The following is a 24687-nucleotide window of genomic DNA, read 5'->3' as shown; positions in this document are numbered from 1 at the left end:
ATCTTGGGGTAACCCGCACGCACGACCGCGTCCGCCGCCGCTTCTATTGGCCTGGTCTCACTCGCTCCGTCCGACGCTACGTTGCACGTGATCCCTGCCAGCGTCGGAAAACACCTCAGGTGCTACCTGCCGGTCATCTCCAGCCGATCACCGTCCCGGTGGAACCGTTCTTTCGTGTTGGATTAGACCTCCTCAGTCCCTTTCCCACGTCATCCTCTGGGAACAAATGGGTAGCCATCGCAACTGATTACGCCACCCGATACGCTATCACGCGGGCTCTCCCTACCAGTTACGCCACTGACGTCGCTGACTTTCTCTGGCGTGACGTTATCTTAGTGCATGGCGCCCCGCGACAACTGCTTACCGACCGTGGTCGTAACTTCCTCTCGGAAGTTATCGCCGACATTGTGCATTCCTGCTCCACTCAACACAAGCTGACTACCTCATATCAATGACCTGACAGAGCGGTTAAACCATACTCTTACCGATATGCTGTCCAAGTACGTTTCCAAGGACCAGCACGACTGGGACATTGCCCTTCCTTACGTCACATCTGCGTGGCACGACACCGCCGGATTTTCTCCATTTTGTCTACTGTACGTTCGCGAACTGACTTTGCCCCTTGACACGACACTTCCTCCTGCTGTGATCTCGACAAGCGAGTATGCGCGCGACGCCATCGCCCTCGCCGACCATGCACGCCAGCTTGCCCGTGCTCGACTGACAGCCTCGCAAACCACTCAGCAGCGTCAGTACAACGCCCGCCACCGTGATGTACAGTTTTCACCTGGTGCGCTCGTGCTCCTGTGGTCGCCCTCTCGTCACGTCGGACTTTCAGAGAAGCTCCTTTCGCGATACACAGGGCCCTACCGCGTGCTGCGCCAGGTGACACCTGTGACGTGCGAAATTGCTCCTGCGAGTTCAACCTCGTCCTCTACTCTGGCATCGATGTCGTTCACGTCATTAGGCTCAAGGCCTACTACACTGCTTCCGAGTCCGGCCGAGTCCCGCCGGGGGTAGTGCTACGGAACACTAGTTACGACGACGAAGAGGCGAGCAGTGTGAAGAAGACGACGACGACGACGATTGGAGGCTAGCGCGGGCTGTTGCTTCTTGGTCAAGTGCGGCGTGTTTCCTTGTAAATATACTTGTATATAGCTTTTCGTCGGCGTCTTCCTACGTAACAATATGGGCAAGTGCTTTCCACTAAGTTTAATATGGACAAGTGCTTTACGCAATTTTCTCCTTACATAGTTTAGTTTACCTTCAGTTACAGAACGAATGGATTTGATGTAGGGTTCTCAATGAAGGTTAGATGTAAGGGTGAGCCCGAAGTACTTCACTTGCTCGTATACTTTAACAGGTGTGTCTGCAATCATGCACGTGAAATTTAGAGGATGCTTCTTATTGGTGAATGTGATGCTTTGCGTCTTGCTCGCATTTAACTGCATGCTCCAAGTCTTACACCAAGCATAGATTGAATCTAGGAAGTTGTTAAGGAGATCTTTGTGTCGAAGTTTTTTCACGGTTTTCTAAATGACACAATCGTCTGCGAAGAGACGAATTTCGATAGATGAAGGGACACAGAAATTAATCTCATTTATGTAAATGAGGAACAAAACAGGCGCAAGAACTGAACCCTAGGGTACATATGAATAACAGATTCTGTCAAACGTATTCACCCATTTTAACACATTGTTTGCTGTCCTTTAGATGGGAGGAAATCCATGACACTATGTTAGAATCAATGCCAAACGCTAATAATTTTGTTATAAGGTAATCTTGAGGAACAACATCAAACGCCTTAGAAAAGTCCAAGAAATATTGCGTCTATCTGATTGCCCTCAATAATTGTGTTAGCGATGTCATGAGTAATTTAGGCAAGCTGCGTCACAGTCGATAGTCCCGTTCTGAAACCGCGTTCTTTTTCATAAATGAAGTTATTTTCTGAGTGTGTGATGGCTTTAAAAATAATGTGTTCCATCACTTTGGAGCTTGTGCAAGTTAACGATATTGGTCGATAGTTATTTAGCTCAGTTTTAGAACCAGATTTATGTACTGGAATTATTTTTGCACAGCACCAGTCATTCGGTATTACTAGTGTTTGTAAGGACCTTGTGTAGATTATATGCAGGTATCTAGACACCCAGTCAGCGTATCGGGTTAAATATGTGTTTGAGGTGAAATCTGGAGCAGATGATTTTTTTGTGTCAAGATTGTGTAAAAGAGAGGGGATCCCAGATTCACCCAGTCATTTCCATCATGGATTGTTCGATTATGCGTGCGGGCAGCGAAGCGTGGGATCTAGTGAAGACAGACTGGAAAAACTTGTTGAATTCATTTGCAATGTGAGGTTCACTGATAGTTCCATCAACATTTGCAATGGTAGAGACGGTTGAGTGGTCTTCTGATAAGTAGCGCCAGAACAAATGAGGGTTGTTGGCCATAAAGGAATGTAATGTGACATCAAAGAAACGGGATGTTGCTTCTTGGATCTTACTCTGTGAACTGTTGACAAGACTTCCAACGTCATTCTTGGTGGTGGTGGTGGTGGTGGTGGTGGTGGTAACAACTTTATTGACAATCCGGCAAATTCGTGGCCTGGGCCTAGGCCGCCCCCGAGGAGGTCCGGAGATCCTGTCTCCTCGCCGCCTCACGGGCTTGCTGGATGGCCCATAGTTAATTTTCGAGGTTTGAGCTGCGCAACGCGGCCGTCCATCGCGCCGCAGCTTCATCTGGGGAAACTGCATTTTCTCTGCATATAGCCTCACATTCCCAGAGAATGTGTCTAAGAGATGCGTGAGCCCTGCCGCATAGTTTGCAGTTATCGTCTGAGTAGACGTCCGGATATATCCTCCTGTGATGGACGGGGTTGGGGAAGGTCTTTGTAGCTGCCTCCAGTCTACCGCTTGGGCCCTGTCGAGTTTGGGGTTCGGGGGCGGATAAACACGCCTTGAGTTTTGATAAAATTTCGTAATATCGCAGTACCTGGTCATTCTGTCCCTCTCTGTCCATGCCTCCGTTGGATTTCCAACCCCAAGGCATGGACAGGGAGGCACAGAATGACCAGGTACGGTGATATTACAAAATTTTATCATTGTCTTCTTTTTTTTTTCGCCACCGTTTTATTTTCCTCTTAAGTTGGATTATCTCGTGCGTTACCCCCAGGTACTCCCGGTTTATGCGCTTTTTTTCGTAGCGGAACGAAGTTGTTTTCGGAAGCATGTACAATGTCTCTAAGATAAGACAACAGTTCGCGCACATCCTTCAGTGCACTGAATTCAGCAAAGCTGTACGCAAGGGCATTTGAAATTGCAAGGTGATCAGCACGCTCATAGTCTCTGAAAAGGATCGGCGGTGGTGTCTTTCTTTTAGATGTGAATGATATGGGGGATGATAGTAATAATTATTTGTTGTCAGATATGCCGTCTTCGATGCGCATTGAGCACATTTAGAACTATAAGCCAATGATCGGACCCGGTTAGGATATTGTTTATGTTGTTCAGCAGCGTCACCTGATCAATAATGTTCGAATTGATTGAAGGCGAGAAGTTTGAATGCTTGTGGGCTCGTGGCAGCACCTCGTGGCGGCCACGGTTCCTACGTACCGTTTTTCATCTCGGAGGCAACGCATAGCAGACGCAGCAACGCGCAATTGTCACGTTTAGGTTTAAACCAACAACGCAATTATGAAATAGTTTTTCCGTATTTTTTAGATTGCCGACGCATATATATATATATATATATATATATATATATATATATATATATATTCGATTTCTTTAACTCAAAGGAACAATAACTGAATTGCTGAGCATGTTCTCGGGCCACCAACAAATCAACCAATAGCTTTTACGGGTCCAGCTCATGCGATTCCGCTGCATGACGACACAGCGGAAGCGAGAGCAAGCAATTTCTCACTGCCTCTGACTCGAGATTGTAAATTTCCTGCTGCATACAGTGCAATAATATTAGGCTCACGTTTTCACAGGAGCCTCGTTAACAGGGCGGCAACGTTTTCTCACTATGTTCATATTGCATTTCAGGGCCCTTTAAGTACAAGGGAGTGAGAAATTTTGTGCAACTGCTCGAAAGGAAGAGTTTGCCTATCAAATTGGGATAAGGATCCGCACAAGTCGGCTGTCTTTCCTTCTCATACCTCAACATTCCGGGCGAAAGGGACATCTTCAAGTCAGCAACAAGTCCATACACGTCCCTGCTCGTGTAACTTGTTGAGTTCCATAAGGAGAATTTAAATCACGTACCAAGGAAGAATTAGTGGCTGCTGCGTCTGATCCTGAGCGTGGAATTGAACCGCGTATACCACTGTCACGCGCAGAATGCGCGGATTTCTCAGCACAACCATTTCATTTGACACCATACGCTGTGGTGGCAGGCACCGATAATGCGTATTGTGTCTCTATTTTATTGTTTGGTGGTGTACAAATGATGACGCTGTAAAAGGTGGGAGACCTTCGTCAAGCGTTCCTCGCTTTTAGTCTCACGCCTTCCACTAACGCCTGCATTGATGGGAAATAATTATTAATATTATTACTATTATTCTTAAAACCATAAGTTCATCGCGAGGCGCGCTGTAGTGGAGGGCTTTTGATTAATTCTGAATAACTGACGTTCCTTAACGTGCAGCCAACGCAGGGTTCACGAGCATTTTTGCGTTTTACCTCCATCGAAATGTGGCTGCAGCGGCCACGAATTGAACTCATGGCCTTGTGCTTAGCACTGCAACACCATAGGCGTAAGCCACCGAGGAGGGTCTAGCTGTCTGACGACTATTCGAATAGTTCTTGAGACCGGCGCCGCATTTAACCTTGAATGCTTTGGAGCGCTGCTTTGTGGCCAAATAAGATAAACAAGGTATCCGTCTCGTCACCTGCGGTATTATTTGGCTTCTGATCGACATCGTCTGTCGAAACTGTGCTTTGTCGATATATACGTTAGTCTTTATTTATGAGAGCTTTAAACGCTTTGAAGGCACCCAAATTTACCTGTCAGTCGCTTTGCTGTGTTATCTTTAAAAATAATCGCACGTATTCCTTCGATAGGCCTACGTGCTCATGCACTAAGATAAAAATATTACCGACCGTCGAGCGCACCTTATGGACATCAAATGACAGGGCACACTGTCCATTTATTTTAGGCGAATCACGCGTAACACATAACTTTTTGAATAATTCTGTCTTTATTCAACATCATCACCATGAGGATGTTGGGTGTGTCGACAAAAAGCCAGAAGAAAGGCTTGACAGAGGTCGACGCACCCTACAATGACTTGGCAACAGTATCACAGTGTATCGTATAGCATGTGTAAAGCATTCGCAATAGTAACATTGACACAAATGAAACGGTATTTGAGCATTACAATAAGACAGCCACCTTACTGAGTGCGTATTGTATACCGAGAGGCGGAGTACAACAGCTCAATCTCCTCACTTTTAAAGCGAATAGCTCTTGCCTGTTTCGCCTGTTTTTGTGTTCGGCGGCCATCGGTGGTCGACGGTCAGTTGTCTGACTTGCAATGTAAATGCACCGAGGGAAAGGGTGCGTGTTCTCGCGCAGTGAAGCTGCAGAGAGGGGCGGGCGAACTTTCGCGTGTGAGCTTTGCGGTGTGTGAAGGTCTTCTCTTGGCGAGTACGGTCTTCCTCTTCGCCCGCTGTCGTGCCCCGATGGATCAAGCAGCTGCACTAGAGAAACGTTCGTTCGTTCGCTCGCTCGCTCGCTCGCTCGCTCGTTCGTTCGTTCGGTCGGTCGGTCGGTCGGTCGGTTGGTCCGTCGGTCGGTCGTTCGGTGTATTCGCCTGTACTGACAACCATCGTGCATGGCTAGTGCAGAATTTTGTTCTTCTTGTGTGCAGTGCAGTACTGTGTGCACACAGTGCAGGCGACGTCAAATACCGCTCCGCCTCAGAGACCAGCAGGTAAGAAGAAAGGGAGCGAGATGTACATAAAGTAGAGAATAATCACTAACCAAAATTCTCTAACGCTTAGTGGCGTTGGAAACTGCAGTTCCCCACGTGTTCTTCTTCTTTTTTTTTTAGAAAGCTAGTCGCCTTGGCGCACTACCATAAGTCAGTAGCTGCAAGAAGGGCGTCGTTTCTTGTCGTAAGGCTATGAAAGATGGAGAGATTTAGAATAGGGGCCCCAATATTTTGGGGCCCCAAAGAGCTTTGCGGGTGTTAGCGTTGGGGCACGCAGGAGTAAAGAGATTTAGAATAGGGCTTTGCGTTTGCGGATAGCGTCTTGCGCTGACAGCGCCACTACGGCGTCTAAGAAAAACGATTAAAAACAATTAAATAAAATATACCATTTTATGATATGAATAGTGATTTTGACTTGCGTGTATTCGCGTTTAATTACAATTTAGAGGTTATTCTTCAAGCTGCAAACAATTAGTTGTGCTTAGTTTTGAGCAACAAAACCAACTTTACGTGTCTTCACCAGCCAAGCTTAGCCGTGTTAGGCCTATGAGCCATAAAATCCACACTCGAATTCGGAATCAGCGGCGTCTAATTAATCAATCTTTATAACACACGCTGCTTGAGAGAAAGCGATAACTGTAGTCATTTCTCCTAGCTTGCGAACTTCACGCGTGACCGCGAATCGAACCCAGTTTGGTGCTAGGTTAGAGCCGTCGCTTCGATGAGTGCCGCCATTTTTGTTGACGCAAAGCTTCTGGGAACGCTATTTGAGCTCCCGCTAAATCGGTGAAATAGCGTTCCCAACCAATGCATTGTCCCAACGCAAAACCCAAACGCAGTTCGCGTCTCGCGCATGCGCAGTGGCTTCGACGCTATTTCTTTGGGGCCCCAAAACGTTTGGGGCCCCTGTTCTAAAACTCTCTATTACCTTAAAATGGCGGCTGCCACAAAAATTTAAGTTACAAGAAAAAAAAGTCACGATACATCCTGGATAGTTCGAAATAAATCATTATTTACAAATGACTGCAAACGAAGGACAAAATAAACGCCGCGTCGACAACATTCAAGAGGAAGAACGTTTTCGAGGAGGAGACCATATCAAGACGGCAAAACGCGATGGAAAATTAATGCCGTGCAGCTATCTCTATGACGATGACAAGCCGGTACCAGGCCCATGTCTTCAATTCCTGAGCCACAAGATGCGGCAGTCTACGGAAACGCCGTCAAAGGTCATAGGCTCGAAGAGGCTTTCGACGGGCAGGTGAACTGTGTTGTGTTTCTATTTACATCCTTCGTCGCCACATGCTCCCAAACGCAGTGAAATTCCATTAACATTTACTATATTTCTGCTAACCATCGCCTCGATGTTGACCTTTGTTGTACGTTCTCCGCAAGTGCGCAAATAGACGATCGCGGTGGCGGCGTTTGCTGCATTGCAACATTTCAACACGAATAGAGAATCTGAAACATCGCGTGTCTTTGTATTGCATGAGATATGACCACTTGTTCTCGCGCGGCGTGCTGCGTTCGAGTCGAGCGAAGCCGACCCTGTCAAGCTGGCCAGAAGGCGAGAGGACGAAACTGAAAGAGAAAAAGTGAAAGCCGGCCGGCAGCGGCATTGTGTCTTGGTAAATAGCAACGCTGGTTCTCTTATTAGCTGAGGCTTTTTTGCATGAGCAATGGTTACAACATAGCGTGCGTTCCCTCGATGTGCGTGAAGCTCGGTGGCAAATGTTTCATCTCGGGTGCCTATTTTAGTTACGCAGGAAAGAATGAAATTAGCCTTAGTTACCGTCACATTTATTGCCGTCGTGATTATAGTCACGGAACCGGAGCTCACTAAAGCAAAAAGTAAGTAAATCTTAATCTCATAAGTTTGTCTTTTCACGCATGTTGTCACGAGTAGTCCAAGAAACACGGCGAAACAACGTTTTCTTTCCTAGCGGTATTGTCATGGCCATGGGAATTTTCGGCACAGCCTAAATAAAGGCAAATTTAGGTAAACGTAAAAGCTGCATATATTCAACACGTTTACGATCCCTCAAAGAAAATGGATGCTTCCAGCAGTGTACGCGTGTACTCACACAACAAAGCCTGTGGACAAGGGGATAGACTAATATTTTTTACAGGCACAGCTACTAACTCGTGACTGAGGGTTGGGTGAGGGTAGGAAGCGATCATCAGCGTTTTTCTTGTTGTCGCTTCCTGGTCATCCTTGAGCTCCATTTGGTTCGGCATCGGTGATCTGACATCAAAGAGCGCTGACCGTGTCAAGACAGCATCGGCCATCGCCTGCGATATTTCGCGCGCTTGCAGCTTTTGCTCCGACCGTCCTATTCGGCGCGCTCCCCAGCAAAAAAGTGGCATCCGGCGTGCGCGCCCGTCTGTCCCGACGTGGCGCTGTTAGCCGAGGGCAGAATGGCTTCAGAATCGATGTTCGTCTTGATGATAACTTATTTGTCCTTACTCAATGAATCTAAATATCAAGAGTAGAAAGCAGACTGTTAGATGTGGCCTTTTTAGACATTGCAGGAGCGTATGACAACGTAGTCAGCAACATTTTGTGGGATGCTCTGGAAGAGGAAGGAATTAGGCCACGATTGTTACAGCTTTTGGCAGAGATTTACCTAGAAAATACCGTTTGCGTTCAATGGGAAGGGATGAGGAGCCAGGAGAAAGTTGATATCAACAAGGAACTGAGGCAGGGGTGCCCTTTATCCCAATTGCTGTTTATGATGTACATGGTGAGAATAAAAGGGGCAGTAAAGGGAACTATTCTCGAGTTTAATCTCTCATACAAACAGGCGGGTACACTAGTAGGACCAGCAGCTTCCGGTTTATTTTATGCGGACGACATTGTGTTGCTAGCTAACATACAAAGTGATACGCAACGTCTGGCTAATATATGTGGACAGGGAGGCGAGGATTTAGGTCTGAAATTTAGCGTTAACAAATCAGTTGTTATGGCATTCAATGAAAACAGTGAACAGACAGTGTAAATACAGGGCCAGGAAATACTTCGGATGAAAGAATTTAAGTACTTTTGCATATGGACAAACGAAGGCAATCGATATGTGGAAAGACAGGAAAAAGAAATAACAGCAAAGGGGAAGAGAAAAGCGGCCACAGCGACACACAGAGCGCTATGGGGATGCAATAGACACGAGGTGCTCCGTGATATGTAGAATGATGTAATGGTTTCAGGACTTAAATTTTGAAATGCCGTTGTTTCCTTGAAATCAGGGGTACAATCAGGACTCGACGGCAACCAACGGTCAGTGGGACGCCTCGCATAGGGATCTTAAGGGAAGACTAAAAATGAAGCTGTGCAGGGTGATATGGGCTGGACAAGTTTTGAAGTGAGGGAAGGTCATAGTAAAATTGATTACAAGAATGACTGAGGATTATGGAGGAAATTAAATGGGCTGGGAGAGTTTTCATATATTTGCACAGGGCAAACATTGATTCGCGGCGGAGGAAAAGAACTAGGAAGCTTACCAGCAAGTATGCAATCGGTATGGTGAGCAACATAGCAACAAAGAATGTCAAACGGAAAGTCGTAGAGGCTGAAATAATCTCAAGGGTTGCGGCAGCGAAAGAAATCTGCCATGAGTAACTACATAAGAGAGAAAAAGAAAACGAAATCAGGGGAAACAATTTATGATAACTCAAAGGGAAGCGCATTACTTTTCGAAGCGAGATCAGGATGCCTTATAGAACACGCGCTTACGTATGAAGCGAGAATAGCAGTTTGGGCTTGTTGGCTTTCCATCCTGGTGTTAACAGCGCACAACGTAAACGGTACACGAGGCGAGAAGACGACACCGCAAGCGCTGGCTTTCAGCAACGTTTATTTGAAAGAAATACAGCTTCTTATACCATTGTCCACACGTGCAGCAGTCATGTGATTGCACATCATGTGAAACACGCAGTGTTTCTTGCACTGTACTGCAACGACGAAACCGAGCCTTCGAAGTCGCGTACACAAGAGCAGAGAAAGGACAACCGCACACGCTCTTCTCTCTCTCTCTCTCTCTCTCTTTTTTTTTGGGGGGGGGGCTTTACGTGCCAAAACCGTTTTCTGATCATGAGGCACGCCGTCGTGGAGGACTCCGGAAATTGCGACCGCCTGGGGCTCTTTAACGTGCACCTAAATCTACGTACACGAGTATTTTCGCCCCCATAGAAATGTGGTCGCCGTGGCCGGGATTCGATCCCGCGACCTCGTGTTCAGCAGCCCAACACCATAGCCACTGAGCAACCACGGCGGGTAACGCTCTTCTCTCCTCTTCTGTACGCGTCTTCGAAGGCTGGGTTTCGTTCTTTGTCATGCTATGTACCAAAAGGCCCAGCACCAGACTCTTCTACCTAATGATACGCGTTGCCAGCAGCCGCGATTCACGCGAAGGAGTCTGTAGCGGCGCTACAATTGGTGACGCGACCGCCGAAGAAAAATAGGGATTTGTGCACAATCGGACACGGAAAAGAGAGAGCGAGAGTGATTTGTTATGAGAGAAAAGCTGAGAGGTAGGCTTGAGCAATAGTACTATCTATGTTGGCCTCCCACTAAGCGTTGGGGAAGGGGAAGAGGGAAGCAAAAGAAGAATGAGTAAATGAAGAGATGGCGACACGAAAAAAAAAAAAAGCACGGAGAAAATACAATATAACGCCGAGTTAGCGTGGTTGCATTCACCTGTCGGCCCCCGACACCGTCATCCCCATGGCTGGCGGGCTCCACAATATCGTGGCCTCGGCGATTCCCTCTCCTCGGCTGCCTCCGGAAGACCTTAAATTTCGCCGCGTATTAAAGACACGGCTGCCTCAGATAAGCGCGATCAGCATTTTTGCAGAACACCGTATTTGTTTCGTCAAAGTTTATGAGTAACTACGTTTCCTACTAAGGTCATACTTCAAAAAACATAAGTAGCCTTTTACTTCATCTAAGGCGTCCAGTAGGGAGGTAAGAACCTCGCTAACGACTAGTGGTATCAATGGCAGATTGCGCACTGATATTCATAAGCAAAATAGTCGTGATGTCTAATAAACCTGTTTTTTTGTATACCTTTAGGGCGACGAAATAGAGAGGTCCAACCAGGGAACGCACGACAGCCGAACCGGCAGCGAACACCGAGTGAGTAAGCAGCCGCATCGTCAGGAGGGCCGTTCGTGTCCCAACGCCGGACAAGTGCCGCGGAAACTGCTGCCTGAAACGCTAAATGTTCGCAATTTCACGTCTTCCCGCAAAGTGAACAAACACGCGCATCCTTGTGTTGCGGCTTGAGGTGAACGCAGAACGAGAACTCGCTTTGAAGCTTCTTGCACCGTGGTATTAATGGTATTTATTGCTGCAGAAGAACAAATGTGGGATACATTGGCCAGTAGCCGCCGTGCAACTAACTGACGCACATTTATTTTTCCAGTTATGAGCAAATTAATGTACGCGCCCAACGAAATCAGTCAGCAAACAAATTTTTATAATTTTATTTGGAACACTATGCCACGGTCAGGCTTTTTCTACCAGTGCAGTCGCCTACTATTCGCTGCGAGATGTAAAAATAGGGCTGCAACTACACGTTGAGACAACGAAACTGGAAGTCTACCTACGAAAAGAAAATGAACGGCGTATCTTCTAAAAGAGGTATAGTCTAAGTACCCGTTCACACCTATTTAGTTGGCGAGTTAGAGCTCGCCACTTGTACTGAATTCACGAGATTACATCAATTGTGATCAAGTGGGGCACTGTCCCTGCTGTTATAGGAATTGACTATAACAAAGTGGCGATGACGCGCACGGTGTATGCGATGATCCGTACTATATATAGGAAGCTACGCTCTGTTTAGGTTTGTACAAATCGTGCAAATAATGGCTCGAGTGAGCGTGAGCAGCATATCGCTAACTTCGGGGGCGTGATAAAGATTGATAGGTTTTTCAGTGTTTACTATGTTCACAGTTACCTGCAAATTCCTGTTATTGCAGTTTCCCTGCGCCAAAGAAATATCATTGCATATCCGATCCTGCGTATACATGTTTCTTGCGTCCTCGTTTATTTTGCGCTGGGTAAATTTGCAGTATTGTTTCATGTGTGGTCGAAGCAATGCCCTCTAAACATGTGCTGCATAAACTGCAGAATTGCGAAAACATTCTCGTTCAGGCAAGCACTTCCCATAGTCGAAAGCACTCACATAACTTCTGCGACCTTCTAAAAACTGTTTCAGCTTGGATTTTCCTGAATGCCATTCTTTAAAAAAAAGCAATAAAAAACAAGCCCATATATAGCAATGCTACGGTGGCAGCAGACACAGCTGAATACGCACAACCCCTTTCTTCAAGCGCAGTATCTCATGCGAAAACTTTGACCAAGATCATGCTTCCGTACGATCTGCTTAAGCGTAATACAATTAACATGCGCATATTTACATGAATTTTAGGGGGACCAAGACACCCCGTCGGAAAGCCTGGGTCTCAACAAAGGGGTGAGTATAGTGAAGCCATCTCGTGTCGAGATGACTTGACAAGCAATAAATTCTACTGCGTATAGATCTGCAAACAAAGTTAGGTAATATAGTCTTGCTTCTGATTGTCGTCTTGATTTTGATGTACTCTTGCAATGATTCGACGATCATTGCACCCATGTCCCTTATCTTTGTCCAACGAACAAGCGATCCAGTGAATAGGAAGAGAAAGAAAAAGTTATTGACGGTGACATCGATGCCGTCGTTTATAGTGTGGGAGTTAACATAGAGGCTATACCGTCGTGGAAGGCTCAGGTGATTGGCCCTGAACGTAGTGAATGCGTGCCACAAAAGAGGCACATGGCGTAGGGCGTAAAATGTCGGCTTGAGTGGTCCAGCTCCATTACGTGCAGGAAAAGCAACACGAAAGGTGGTCACCGGTTGACACGTGGGGGCATGAAAGCACAAGCGGGTGATACCCGTACCTGCTGAGGAAGCTCGGATGCTGTTCACAGAGCTGACGGGTGATGAATAAGGCTCCATGGACTTCGAAGTGTAATTACGAAAATAATGAGCAATGATGCATGATACAAAAGCAGTTCAGGCAGACGAGTTAAGCACGCCACATAAAGCAAAGCAGATGATAAATTGGAAGAGATTATGAACGCATTATCTGAAAGCTCGCGGCGACGGTTAGTCGTCATTGAGTAGCAAGACGAGTCTCTATCCAGGTGTGCTGCACGAATATGAGGGATGCTGTTCAAGCGACTCCTAGAAGCTGAACGCTGCCTTGTCGGTGCGAACAGAAAGCAGCGAAGTCTATCGTTTTTACAGCGGAGCTGCTGTACGCTAGGTTCTGGCAGTTCGTGTGCGTAGACAAAACAGATGGCGGTCGCCCCAGAGCTAAAAGAGCTAAAGCATAAAGCAAAAGCGTATCACCGAGTATGCCCCAACTGCGTTTAATCGCGAGAAGTGTCAGAACGTATTGCGATGAAAAAAAAATATCGTAATAAAGAAGTAAAACTGGAATAGACACTGTTTAGTATGGATTGCGGTTTGACGTCACGGGGTCTATATATGCAAACCACGCAACCTTTTCTCGGTTCCCTTCGACCTGCACAAGGGGCAGGTCGCGTGCGGTGAGGGCTGCGGAAGAACAGCACGTCTACGAAGAACACCGTTGTGAACGGAAGCGGCAATGTGCGCGGCGACTGCAGGAGGCACGCAATACGGACGAAAATCGTGCCGCTAACGCCAAGCGTGTCCACCTTTGGTCGGTTCACCCCTCCCAGCGTAGTTGTGGGTGATGTCAACATAGACGTGTCTCGGCCAAACGAGACACGTTTGTGTGTGTATCGTGTTGGTCATGCTGCATTCAATCGAGAGCGGGAAGTATCTGATAAACGCGAAATATTTTTTAGATACACTTTGTGTGCCTCGTGACCATATAACGTCCCAGCAGGCTATGAAGCCAAGGAAAGCTTAGGGATAATTAGCTGTGATGGAAATTGAAATGTAGAATATAATGGCGAAAAAAGTGAAATGAAAGCGAACGAAAACATAACTTGTCGCCGTTGGGAAACTAACCCACAACCTTTGCACTGCGCGTGCGATGCAGCACCAATTGTGCTACAGCGACGGCCACCAATCCGTCCACGAACGCGTTTTCGTTCATTCGCAGCGAGTGTCTCGAATCTGGCCGCCTTTATGGTAGCATACGAGTAGCATTCACTGTCCATGTGCCAGCAAGACTAAGTTCACAGGTTAGTGGACGGACTGATGGCCATCACTGTAGCACAATGGTAGCGCATCGGAGAACTAATGTGAAGGTTGTGGGTTCTGTTCCCCATCGGCTACAAGCTATCTTTTCGTCCACTTTCATTTCCCCTTTTCATTGTTAATTTCTACTTTTATATGCCAACCGCAGCTCGAAAAAAGAACCTTCCCCATCTCTCACCGCTGGCTAAACAGAGCACAGGCAACCACCCTTTCGCGTGTTACAGACAAACACGTACCCCTCACTAACACGTTTCCACAAGATCTACCCAGACATCTGCCCTAGTAACACTTGCAAGATCTGTAAGACTCAGGCAGCATCGCTTCCCGACATGCTATGGGAATGTACACTCCAATATGCGACAATCAATACCCTCTCATCGAGATGACACGCCGCCCTGCTCAGTGCCCACCACGACGACCAACTCTGGGCTACACCCAACAAGCCTGCGAGGCGGCGAACAGGCAAGACCTTGTGGGGATGCGTGACTCTCACGCGTCCCCTGATATCTTGTTTTCCCGCATAGCTCATGTCTTCTGCAGTGCGGCTTCGCCGCGATGCCTGGCGCCCGCGGCGGTCGGAGTGGTTGAGGCGCAGTGCGAGAGATGGCGCGAGTGTTGCGCTGCTAGCGCCGCCTCACGGCAGGGTTACTTGGGGGTGCGGGTAAGATAAGGGACCCTCTTTGGTTCGAGATCGTCAAGCGGTGCGGACGTCCTGCACGCGCGCCGATCCATCCTTCTGCGAGACCGCCTCGCGTGGCCTGCCTTCGAACGCGCCACCGTTCGCTTGACCGTACGCGCGAACGACCAGGCGTTGGGATCCCGCATGGGGCGAACATATTCGCTCGCTATCCGGTCGCGGTGAGTCTGACTTCTAGATTTGTCGCGCGCCCATCGTCATCTTTTGTGGATAGCAACTCGGCTAGCAGGCATTGATCTATGAAAAGTGCAATAAATGCCCTTGTGATTGTTTGCACTACTGCGTTGTCGTTCCATTGTCTCAAGAGCATGGGAGTGAAAATCCCACAAACTCGACGTCCCCACGTGGGAGGCCCAGCCAACTAAACTGCTGGTTTCAATAAATATTTGTTCTTCCTCCTCGGCCTGATTAGATAATTAGTCTTAATTAGTAATTCAACTTCTGAATGCTTATAATTAGATTAAAAGTGTCAATGAAATAAATTTTTAGAGCAAAATGAAAAACACCCGATACAGCTTTCTGTTGCTCAATACGTGCCACATAAAAGGGTTTTTCTGAGCGTGAAAGGAGCCCGCGATTACACGCAAAATTGCCGCGCGATTGGCCGCTCGAGGCACTTGGCGTGAATTCGCGGGCTTCTTTCATGCTCGGAAAAAACCTTTTATGTGATACGTATTGAGCAACAGAAAGCTGTATCGGGTGTTTTTCATTTTGCTCTACAATTTTTTCATTTACACTATTAATATAGCTATAATAATCGAGAAGTGGAATAATAAATAAAGACTAATTATTTAATCAGGCGGAATGCAAGAAATAATCTAAGTATCTCCAAGCGACGGCAAGCAGCATTACCTTGGTTTGGTCCAGCTACGAGGCATTTGCATATTTTGAAGGCTGGGCTCAAGTTAAGCGAAACACCCTGTAGAGTATGCTATATAATATATTACAGCCAACCCCCCCCCCCTGCCCCTCCCTCCTCCGAACGGCTCCCTGCGAATAAAATTTCTGGTTCCGCCATTGGCCACTTGCCATGTGCAACTGGGCATATACACATTTTTGACCAATGTCCAAGAAAGGGTTTGTGCCACTAGGATTGCGATCAAATAGGCAAGTAGAACAACAGACAATAAGTGAAGAAGCCGGAAACAGAAACTTGGAGATGTCCGATGCGGAGAATAGAAGTCGGCAACAGGAGTAGGCGAGTGTGTAGAAAGAAGCCAAGTGAAAAAAAAAGAGAAGGAAGAAAAAAAAATAAATAAAAGCGACTAAAGTGCGCATTGAACGAGGAATGTTAAGCTACACGGAACTCAATACCGTATGCACGGGAAGAAAGCTTAATATATAACCGACTTCCACATGTGCGTGGGATCTGCCAATTTTTTTTACCGATTATAAAAAAGAAAAATCAATGAGAGTTAAAAAATTGAGATAAAATAGCAGCGTGAGGCAGATAAGTATTTCGTGCTGAAACACTGAACTGCAATGAGTGAGTGAGTGAATAAACGTTTATTTGGTCCAGCAAAACGCGATAAAACGCGCACCCGGCTAATCCCACGACGGGACTGACAGGTCTAGATCCGGCCGTCGTCAGAAAACCGTGGTTTTCTGACGACGGCCGTGCCACGGCCGAAGCGTTAAACCTTTAAAAATGCAATTTCCCTAAGTGTTCTCCGTCGTATCTTCATATATATATATATATATATATATATATATATATATATATATCGTGGTTTTCTGACGACGGCCGTGCCACGGCCGAAACGTTAACCATTAAAAATGCAATTTTCGTAAGTGTGCTCCTTCGTATCTTCAACCACCTATGCACCGGACCTACAGAACTTTTCCTTGTACTATATATACATATATATATATATATATATATATATATATATATATATATATATATATATATATATATATATATATATATATATATCACAAGATCGCGAGCAATAACGTCGACGTTGGCCACTGGGTAGAAGAGAGCTTGTAAATACAGTTACATACATACATACATACATACATACATACACACATATTTTTACTATACTACGTGACCAGATTTCCCACTTCACGCACAGACACATTTTATACAGACACGCTTAACGCTAACATATAGCACCTTTATTCTGCTCTTAGTTCTGAAATAGGATAAAAATCGGTTCGTATTCTTAAACAAGAAAGCAGAACGGAAGTACAAGAAACTGGCCCCTGACAAACTGACCTGAATCGTCGAGTTCAAAAAGTCCATATTGAATTGGGGATTCGAATGTTTGAATTGCAATCGCGCTTGAATGAAAGAATGACGGTTCATTGTCCTTGCTCTGCCCAAAAATAAAACCGGAGTGCAGCGAAGTTGAAATGATAGATTTTATAATGCTCACAGGGAAGGTGGTAAATCGAAGGCTAGTTAACTGAAACTGCTTAAGGGAAGACCTCGTGAAGCATCATATGTACTAAACAAGGGTAGGGTCTCTTCTGGTGTGTAAGCGTTTGATGTCATAAGTGGAAACGATTTCACGCAAATTGAAGAGACAGTGTGTTTTCATCCAGTATAGGTGTAATCGATTGAACGAAAAGAAGAAAAAAAATGGCCCAGAATGCGGGGGACTACGCGATGCCATCGCACAAGGGTTTGGTGCGATGGTCTGGCCGATAACAAGTGATCTACTCCGTTCTTTCCATTTCTCTAATGTTGCGTGGTATCTCTTCTATTGTAGAATGTATAGCGGTCAACTTCCTACTTAACATAACAGCTGCAACGAGAATTCACGTGAGATACTGAGTACACCTAATACAGCCAAAACAGGCCGCGCATTTTGAATAGCGCGAGAATGGCCTATGTTCTCCGGGCTGATTTAGATTGTTGCGAGAACACGCGTAAATGAGAGCATCTGCTCTTGAGCGCAGTTGTGTACTTTTCTTTTTGGTAACGAAATCATTCTACGAGTGCTTCGACAATTGTTGACAACTTTTTTTTCAAGCGTACGCTTGAGGTGCTGCATATGGTGTCAATTCACTTGTATATTTTCAGAGCACGGGGCCAAGGACAAGGACAAGAAGCCTGGAACGAATACGACTGCACCAGATAAAGCGGGTGAGTGCAGTTGCCTGCTTCATCGCGAAATAAGATCTTGATTGTGGTGTACGGTATATATAGCACGATGGCTTATGAACCGTGTTTCTGATGTGCGCTTTTGGCTACTGTGGCGTTAATGCTGCTCATGTGTTTACGTTTTGATGAACCCATGGGTACGTGCGCCGCCTTCATTCGGGTATTTGTGCGAAGCCCTTCAGCAATCAGAGCTTGGTTGTTATTAGTATGTAAAAGCGATTTTATTATGGTTATTACTGCCGCGGTCATTATTATGTAATTAAAAGCGACGTCCAATTGAGAATTATACGCACAAAGAAAATGTTAGAATGCATGAATGCATGACATTAAAAACATCTGTGTCATGCTAGTGCATGACCAGTGCTATTGTGCTGGTAATTTTTTTACGCCACTTAATGTATTATGACGTCATAGGCTACGTTATTGAAGACTTTAAAAAGAGCGTTGTTACTTAATCCAGTGTAGATTGGAGTAAGAGCCGTACTAAGCGCAACTCCTCGAATCCTTGCCCCCACAAGGAATCTTATCGCACAGTGAAAACACCTTGTGGAGGCCAGTGAGTGCCAGGAGAGCGACTATTATTTAAGCTAACAGCCAAAGTTTTGCTTTCGCAGGAACTGCGGGAAGAAGCAGCAGGAAGTGGGAGAACAGGGCAGGACACTTTAATTAGGCAAACTGAAAAACTATTTGACAGGGACCTCGTCTTCGCTTCTGTAACGCGCGAGTTCATCGTTTTTCTCTACGTGCAGCATGTACAAACAACTTGCCATACTTGCACCTTACTTAACGACACGAAAGCACTTCAGCCAGAAATACGTTCGCTTGCAAACGCGTCTAAATAAAATAAGGGCGGTTGTGCCGCGTAATATGCGTGACGGCTTTGTTCAACATTGAAAGGTTGCTGTGGCCAGCTTTACCACTTCCAGTAATGAGTTTGAGGCCTATTTAAATCTAAGAAGCTTGTAACGTCCAGCAATTAAACCACATGTCCTCAATATATGTGTGCAGAGGCTCCAAACGGAAACACATCGCCAGCAGCCGCAACTCCGAATGGAATGGGTAAGTGCGGCTGCTGCGTCATCAAGAAAGCAAATCCTGCAGGAAATCCTTCCATCAGAGCAGGTCTAACTAAATGCTTCTGCTATATAGGTTAATGCAGAAGCCGTAATGCCATGAATCTGCGCTTTCTTATAAGACACGCATGCTACTCTATGCGCTGCTTTAACTGGTGGACGTAGCATTCCATCATTTTGTTAATAATGATTTCATATGGGCCTATAAGAAAAACCGAGGTGCTCGAAATATTTTTTTATTTATTATTTATTTGCGATACTGCCAGTCCCAGTGAGACTAAAGAAGGTGGGCATTGTATTACACAGTTCTACAAAAAGAAACAAACAGGTCATGCTACGGGGTACAGTAAAAGAATATAGAAAAGAGAAAAAGCTTTCTTAGCTGCGGCAGAAATCACCAATGACGATGTGAAATACAATACGTTTGCTTGGTATAACGGTATCGCTCAGTAACAAATATAGTATTACTAGAATTTATATAAAAATAGCGAATAAATGACCCATGTAAGAATAGAGAAGTTATACAGCCAACAGATAACAGCGCAGAAGTGACCAGTTTGCGGCTTGAAATGCAGAAATAAGTATTAGAGTTAAGATATGTAGGTGTGTTAAGTGGCGTCTTCTGTGTTTTATGTCTCTAGTAGGTTGATGAAAGATGAAAGTGACGGAGAGTAAACTATGTAGTAGTGGAGGAGATTCCATTCTTTGATCGCCATGGGAAATGTGAAACTTGAGCGTGTCATTGCGAATACTGTACTGGTTTAGTGTAAAGGGGTGCTCTTTTTTCGCTATAGACGTGATGCAGACAAAGTAACGTATTTAGCTCGGTCTATCTTATAACTGCGGTGCATTAGTTGGTAGATGAATTTTAAGCGGGCTTGTCTGGCCCTAACAGATAGTGTTTTAAGACCTGCATCAGCTGAGAGGTCTGTAGGGAAGTCACAGGGCCTGTATTTGTTAAAGATGCATCTCACAGCTTTTCTTTGCACGTTTTCTAGTTTTATATGTTAGGTGACGCGTGCGGGAACCAGATGATGTTAGCGTATTCTAAGATGGAGCGAACGAAAGTAAGTTGTATAGGCTAGTAGACTGGCAGGGTGAGTTAGAACTCTTGCAGGAAACTGCGATGCACTTCTGTGTACATCAAAAATTCCAGTATGGCGACGCTGTGACGACAACGAAATGACAGCGGGACGACGACGGTGGCGTGACGGTCACTTTGCAGCCAAGGCGGCACGACGACAGTGGAATAACAACAGCATTGCGATGGCGACCACCACCGCACGATGACCACGTGACTAGATGGTGTGATGACGTCATCACGACAGCGGTACGCTTGCGTGGGACGCACAGCGATGGGCGCCCATTCCGCGGACCTCACATACTCCGTCTGGTAAAGCAGGGGATGCAGCCAAAGAAAGTTATCAATCTGAGAAGCATTATGGAGATACAGTTTAAATGAAACTTGTATTGAGTAGCATATACTGCTACCAGGTGGCTGCTGCTGCGGTCACTCAGGTTTGCAACATCAATGTTCCACGTGGATGCTTACACACGTTATAACATGCAGCGAGAACATACGCCGTCTGCTCAATCAGGGGAAGCAGCCAAAGAAAGTTATCAATCCAAGAGGCATTACGGAGATACACTTGAAATGAAACTTGTATTTAGTAGCATATAGTGATACCAGGTGGCTGCTGCTGCGATCACTCAGGTTTGCAACATCAATGTTCCACGTGGATGCTTACACACGTGAAGACATGCAGTGAGAACATACTCCGTCTACTAAATCAGGGGAAGCAGCCAAAGAAAGTTATCAATCTAAGAGCCATTACGGAGATACACTAGAAATGAAACTTGTATTGAGTAGCATATACTGATATCAGGTGGCTGGTACTGCCGTCACTCAGGTTTGCAGCATTATTGTTCTAAGTGAATGTTTACACACTTGAGAACATACATTGCGCTAACTCTTTCGCGAAAGGTACTGTGTCGCAGAAACCCAGCCGCTCAACAGCAACACCTCGATGACCTGCGCCAAAAGTACCACCTCAAACCAAAGCTCCACTGGTGCTCGCAAAGGTTGGCTGGCCTTGCAAAATTGCGTAAAGGAACTTTAAAAATCGGGGATACGTTTTGCCAAATAACGCGCAAATTGCCGGCGGTTTATACCGCATAACTTCTAATATTGCCTCGCACTGAGCACCTGACACATTAACGCTACTTAGATTTGTAAGAATTGCGCGGTGAACAGACGCCTCATTTCTAGGTGGCGGAATGACGGAATATGCGGGCGGGGGACTGCGGGCTATACTAAGCGAAATCACTCCCTTCGTCAATGATGTGAATGCTCTTGTAATTTCTGACAGGTCAAATTCTTCATAACAGCTGACTTTTGTTTCAATAGTGCTATACTGTGGCGCTTTTATCGTTCAGCGAATACGCGTGTGCGGCAATTGCTTTTTGCTAGAATAATTCTACGTGCTTTTCCATTAGAGTTTCCATTGCGTTTTCCCAATAAAAGCTGGAATCGCCTTTGCCTAAAGATCAACATTTCTTAAAGAACATGTTCGCCGACAACTGACAACGAGCCTTTGAAGGGTAGTGCCTGATACTCTGGCCACATGTAAGTAGAAAGAGCAACAACGCCTCAACATTACACATGGAACCGCAGCAGCCAAAGAGCCTCAAACATTGCTGAAATAGTTCGTCTGAATTGTTTACAATCAGATAAGTTCAGACTGAACATCTTAAAGCACAGAAAGGTAGAACGAACTGTTGGAACCTCAGCGCTGACGCCCGTTGTTGCACCTGGGTCGCAAGCCCCAAGGGTAGCGTTGGCCTGGCGGCCTGGGGCACAACTGGAAGCATTCGAAGGTCCCGGCAAAGCATGAGTCGACTGGTAACAGAACAACTTGTTTATTCTAGCATCGCAAAAGAGCGGGCGGTCAGGTCGACCGAAGTGGAGAGACTGGAGAGCACGTTACTCAACAGAAGAAATCGGAGCCTCTCTCGGCGTCCGGGGGCAGCTGCTTTTATACTCTCGCAGTTGAGGGCAAGAAGGAACGCCTCTATAGACGCGCACGTGACTTCGCCGCTCGGGCACGTTGGGACGAGTAGGTGACGCATCCGCCGGGCCGGCGCCGCTCGGGCACGTTGGGACGAGTAGGTGACGCATCCGCCGGGCCGGCGCCGCTCGGGCCCGTTGGGACGAGTAGGTGACGCATCCGCCGGGCCGGCGCCGCTCGGGCACGTTGGGATGAGTAGGTGACGCATCCGCCGGGCCGGTGCCGCTCGGGAACGTTGGGACGAGTAGGTGACGCATCCGCCGGGCCGGTGCCGCTCGGACCTCCTCGCTTCACAGTTGGGGGAGCTCCTCTCCCCGGCTGCCGCGCTTCGACAAGCGTGGGCACCAACATGCACACACACACACACACGCACACGAAGACACGTGGCATTGGAACATGCCTGGACGCGCTTGGCGGGGAGGCGTAGCGGCGGCGCCGAACGGGCCAAAATGTCTGCCGCTTTGAACGAAGCCCCGGCGTCCGTTGCATCCGCGCCGGCTATACCGCGCGTCGTAGGCGAAACGTAACAGACCGCCCCGCCGGGGGAAGGAGATCCCGATGGTCAGGGGACTGCATCCGCTGTCCGGAGGGATGTCGCTCGATGATGCTCATAACCGAAGTCGGGCGTCCCTCGACGTTTCTTGAGCGCAGCGCACAGAGAAGGCCTCGTTCTCTCGTTCAGGTTCACACAGGACACTGCAAAGTGACTTCGGGAGAGTTGACATTTTTGTTCTCGTTCCCGGCAAGCGGTAGAACTAAGCCGAAACTCAACCGCTCAGTCAGCAAGCACGAAACAACCTTCACTAAGCCCTGCCAGGCTCTTTCCCCTTTTATACCACTGCCTAGTTCCTTACAGTAGTCTAGCAGCACTCAGAATGCGTCCACAAATTGGAAAATTGCACTAGAAAGCACATCATCACTTTGAAACACTACACAAAAGCAATATGTTAAAAATCCTGCCTCAGGAAGAAAAACATCAGTAACAAACAATTTTGAGGCTGATTCCCACGTTAGGGGCTTCGACTTAAGCCATCGGCATTACCGTTGAGACTCCCCTTTTTGTAACGCACCTCAAAGGAATATTGTTGCAAAGCGAGGCTCCAGCGCAGGAGACGGCCATTTTTGGGAGAGATGGTCTGCAGCCATTGGAGAGGGCAGTGATCCGTCTCAATGATAAACCTCGAGCCGGCTAGATAGCATGACAATTTCTGAACGGCCCACACGAGACACGCACACTCTTTCTCGGTGGCGCTGTACGCCTGCTCACGACTGGTCAGCTTACGACTAGCATACAGGACGGGGTGTTCTACTTCTCCATTTTCCCGTTGGCACAGTACAACGCCCATGCCTCGCTCACTAGCATCGCACTGAACAACGAACCCTTTTGTGTAGTCGGGCGATCGTAGCACAGGCTGGCTTGTTAGGGCACTCTTTAGGGCGCTAAAAGCTCTTTCCTTTGTCTCGTCCCAGACGACTGTTTGCGGCTCTGTCTTTCTTAGAGCATCCGTCAGGGGAGCCGCGATATCAGAGTACCTGGGGATGTACCTCTGATAGTAGCCGGCGACACCTAAGAACGACCAAATATCGGTCTTCGTGCGCGGTTGCGGGAAGTCTCGCACAGCGGCCACCTTTATTTCTGAGGGGCGGCGACGACCCCGACCAATCACGTGACCGAGGTAGACAACCTCGGCCTGTGCTAACTGGCACTTAGGAGCCTTTACTGTCAAGCCCGCTTCGCGCAGGCGGGTTAGCACTGCCCGCAAGTGTGCCATATGCTCAGACCAGGATGCGGAGAATATCGCTACGTCGTCTAAATACGGTAAAGCGAATTCTTGCTGTCCCCGCAACACTTTATCCATGAGGCTTGAAAAGCAGTATGGCGCGTTCTTCAAACCAAAACTCAAATCTTTAGGACGGAACGTTCCCATTGGTGAAATGAACGCCGCATACCTACTAGCCTCTTCTGTAAGTGGAACCTGCCAATAACCCCTGACAAGATCTAGGGTGGAAATAAACTGAGCGCTACTAACTTTCTCAAGGCGCTCCTCGATGTTAGGGATCGGATAAATTTGATCTTTAGTGATGGAATTAAGCCTGCGGTAGTCGACGCAAGGACGAGGTTCCTTGCCCGGTACCTCAACTAAAATCAAAGGGGAGGTATAATCACTCTCACCAGCCTCAATAACACCGAGCTGTAGCATTTTCTTTACCTCAGCCTCCATAATATCGCTCTGGCGGGGTGACACCCGGTACGCCTTGGATCGTACTGGCTCTGGGGAGGTAAGTTCTATGTCATGAGTAAGGACAGAAGTCCTACCAGGCCTCTCAGAGAACAGACCTTGAAACCCTTGTAAGAGCTGGTGTAGTTCGGTTTTCTGCTCAGGCGACAGCGATGCTCTACTGATTAAGTCACTAATGACTTGATCGGCGTCTTTCCTGTTCGTCACTGAGCCTAGTCCCGGAAGCTCGACCGGAAGCTCTTCAGGAACGTTTACCATCATGCACACCACTGCTTCCCGTTGTTTATAGGGTTTGAGCAGATTACAGTGGTAAACTTGCTGTGCTTTC

The 24687-nt window shown here is 47.0% G+C and overlaps 1 protein-coding gene across 3 annotated transcripts in view; it reads left to right on the top strand.

The window, feature by feature from the left end:
* Positions 1-7207: 7207 nt before the first annotated feature.
* LOC142588410 (uncharacterized) overlaps positions 7208-24687 on the top strand; it is a 69206-nt gene continuing 51726 nt past the window's right edge. For 2 of the 3 annotated variants that reach the window (XM_075700106.1, XM_075700105.1), the window contains exons 1-5: positions 7208-7786; positions 11004-11066; positions 12364-12408; positions 17898-17960; positions 18987-19037. In XM_075700106.1, coding sequence (XP_075556221.1) covers positions 7708-7786; positions 11004-11066; positions 12364-12408; positions 17898-17960; positions 18987-19037 — 301 coding nt within the window. In that variant the 5' untranslated portion in view covers positions 7208-7707. The remainder of the gene's footprint in view (positions 7787-11003; positions 11067-12363; positions 12409-17897; positions 17961-18986; positions 19038-24687) is intronic. The other variant, XM_075700104.1, reaches the window with a different exon arrangement.

This window comes from Dermacentor variabilis, chromosome 7 (assembly GCF_050947875.1).
Source record: "Dermacentor variabilis isolate Ectoservices chromosome 7, ASM5094787v1, whole genome shotgun sequence".
Taxonomy (NCBI): Eukaryota; Metazoa; Arthropoda; class Arachnida; order Ixodida; family Ixodidae; genus Dermacentor; species Dermacentor variabilis.
The sequence above is the reverse complement of the archived record's forward strand: the minus strand, read 5'-3'. Positions and strand labels throughout refer to the sequence as shown.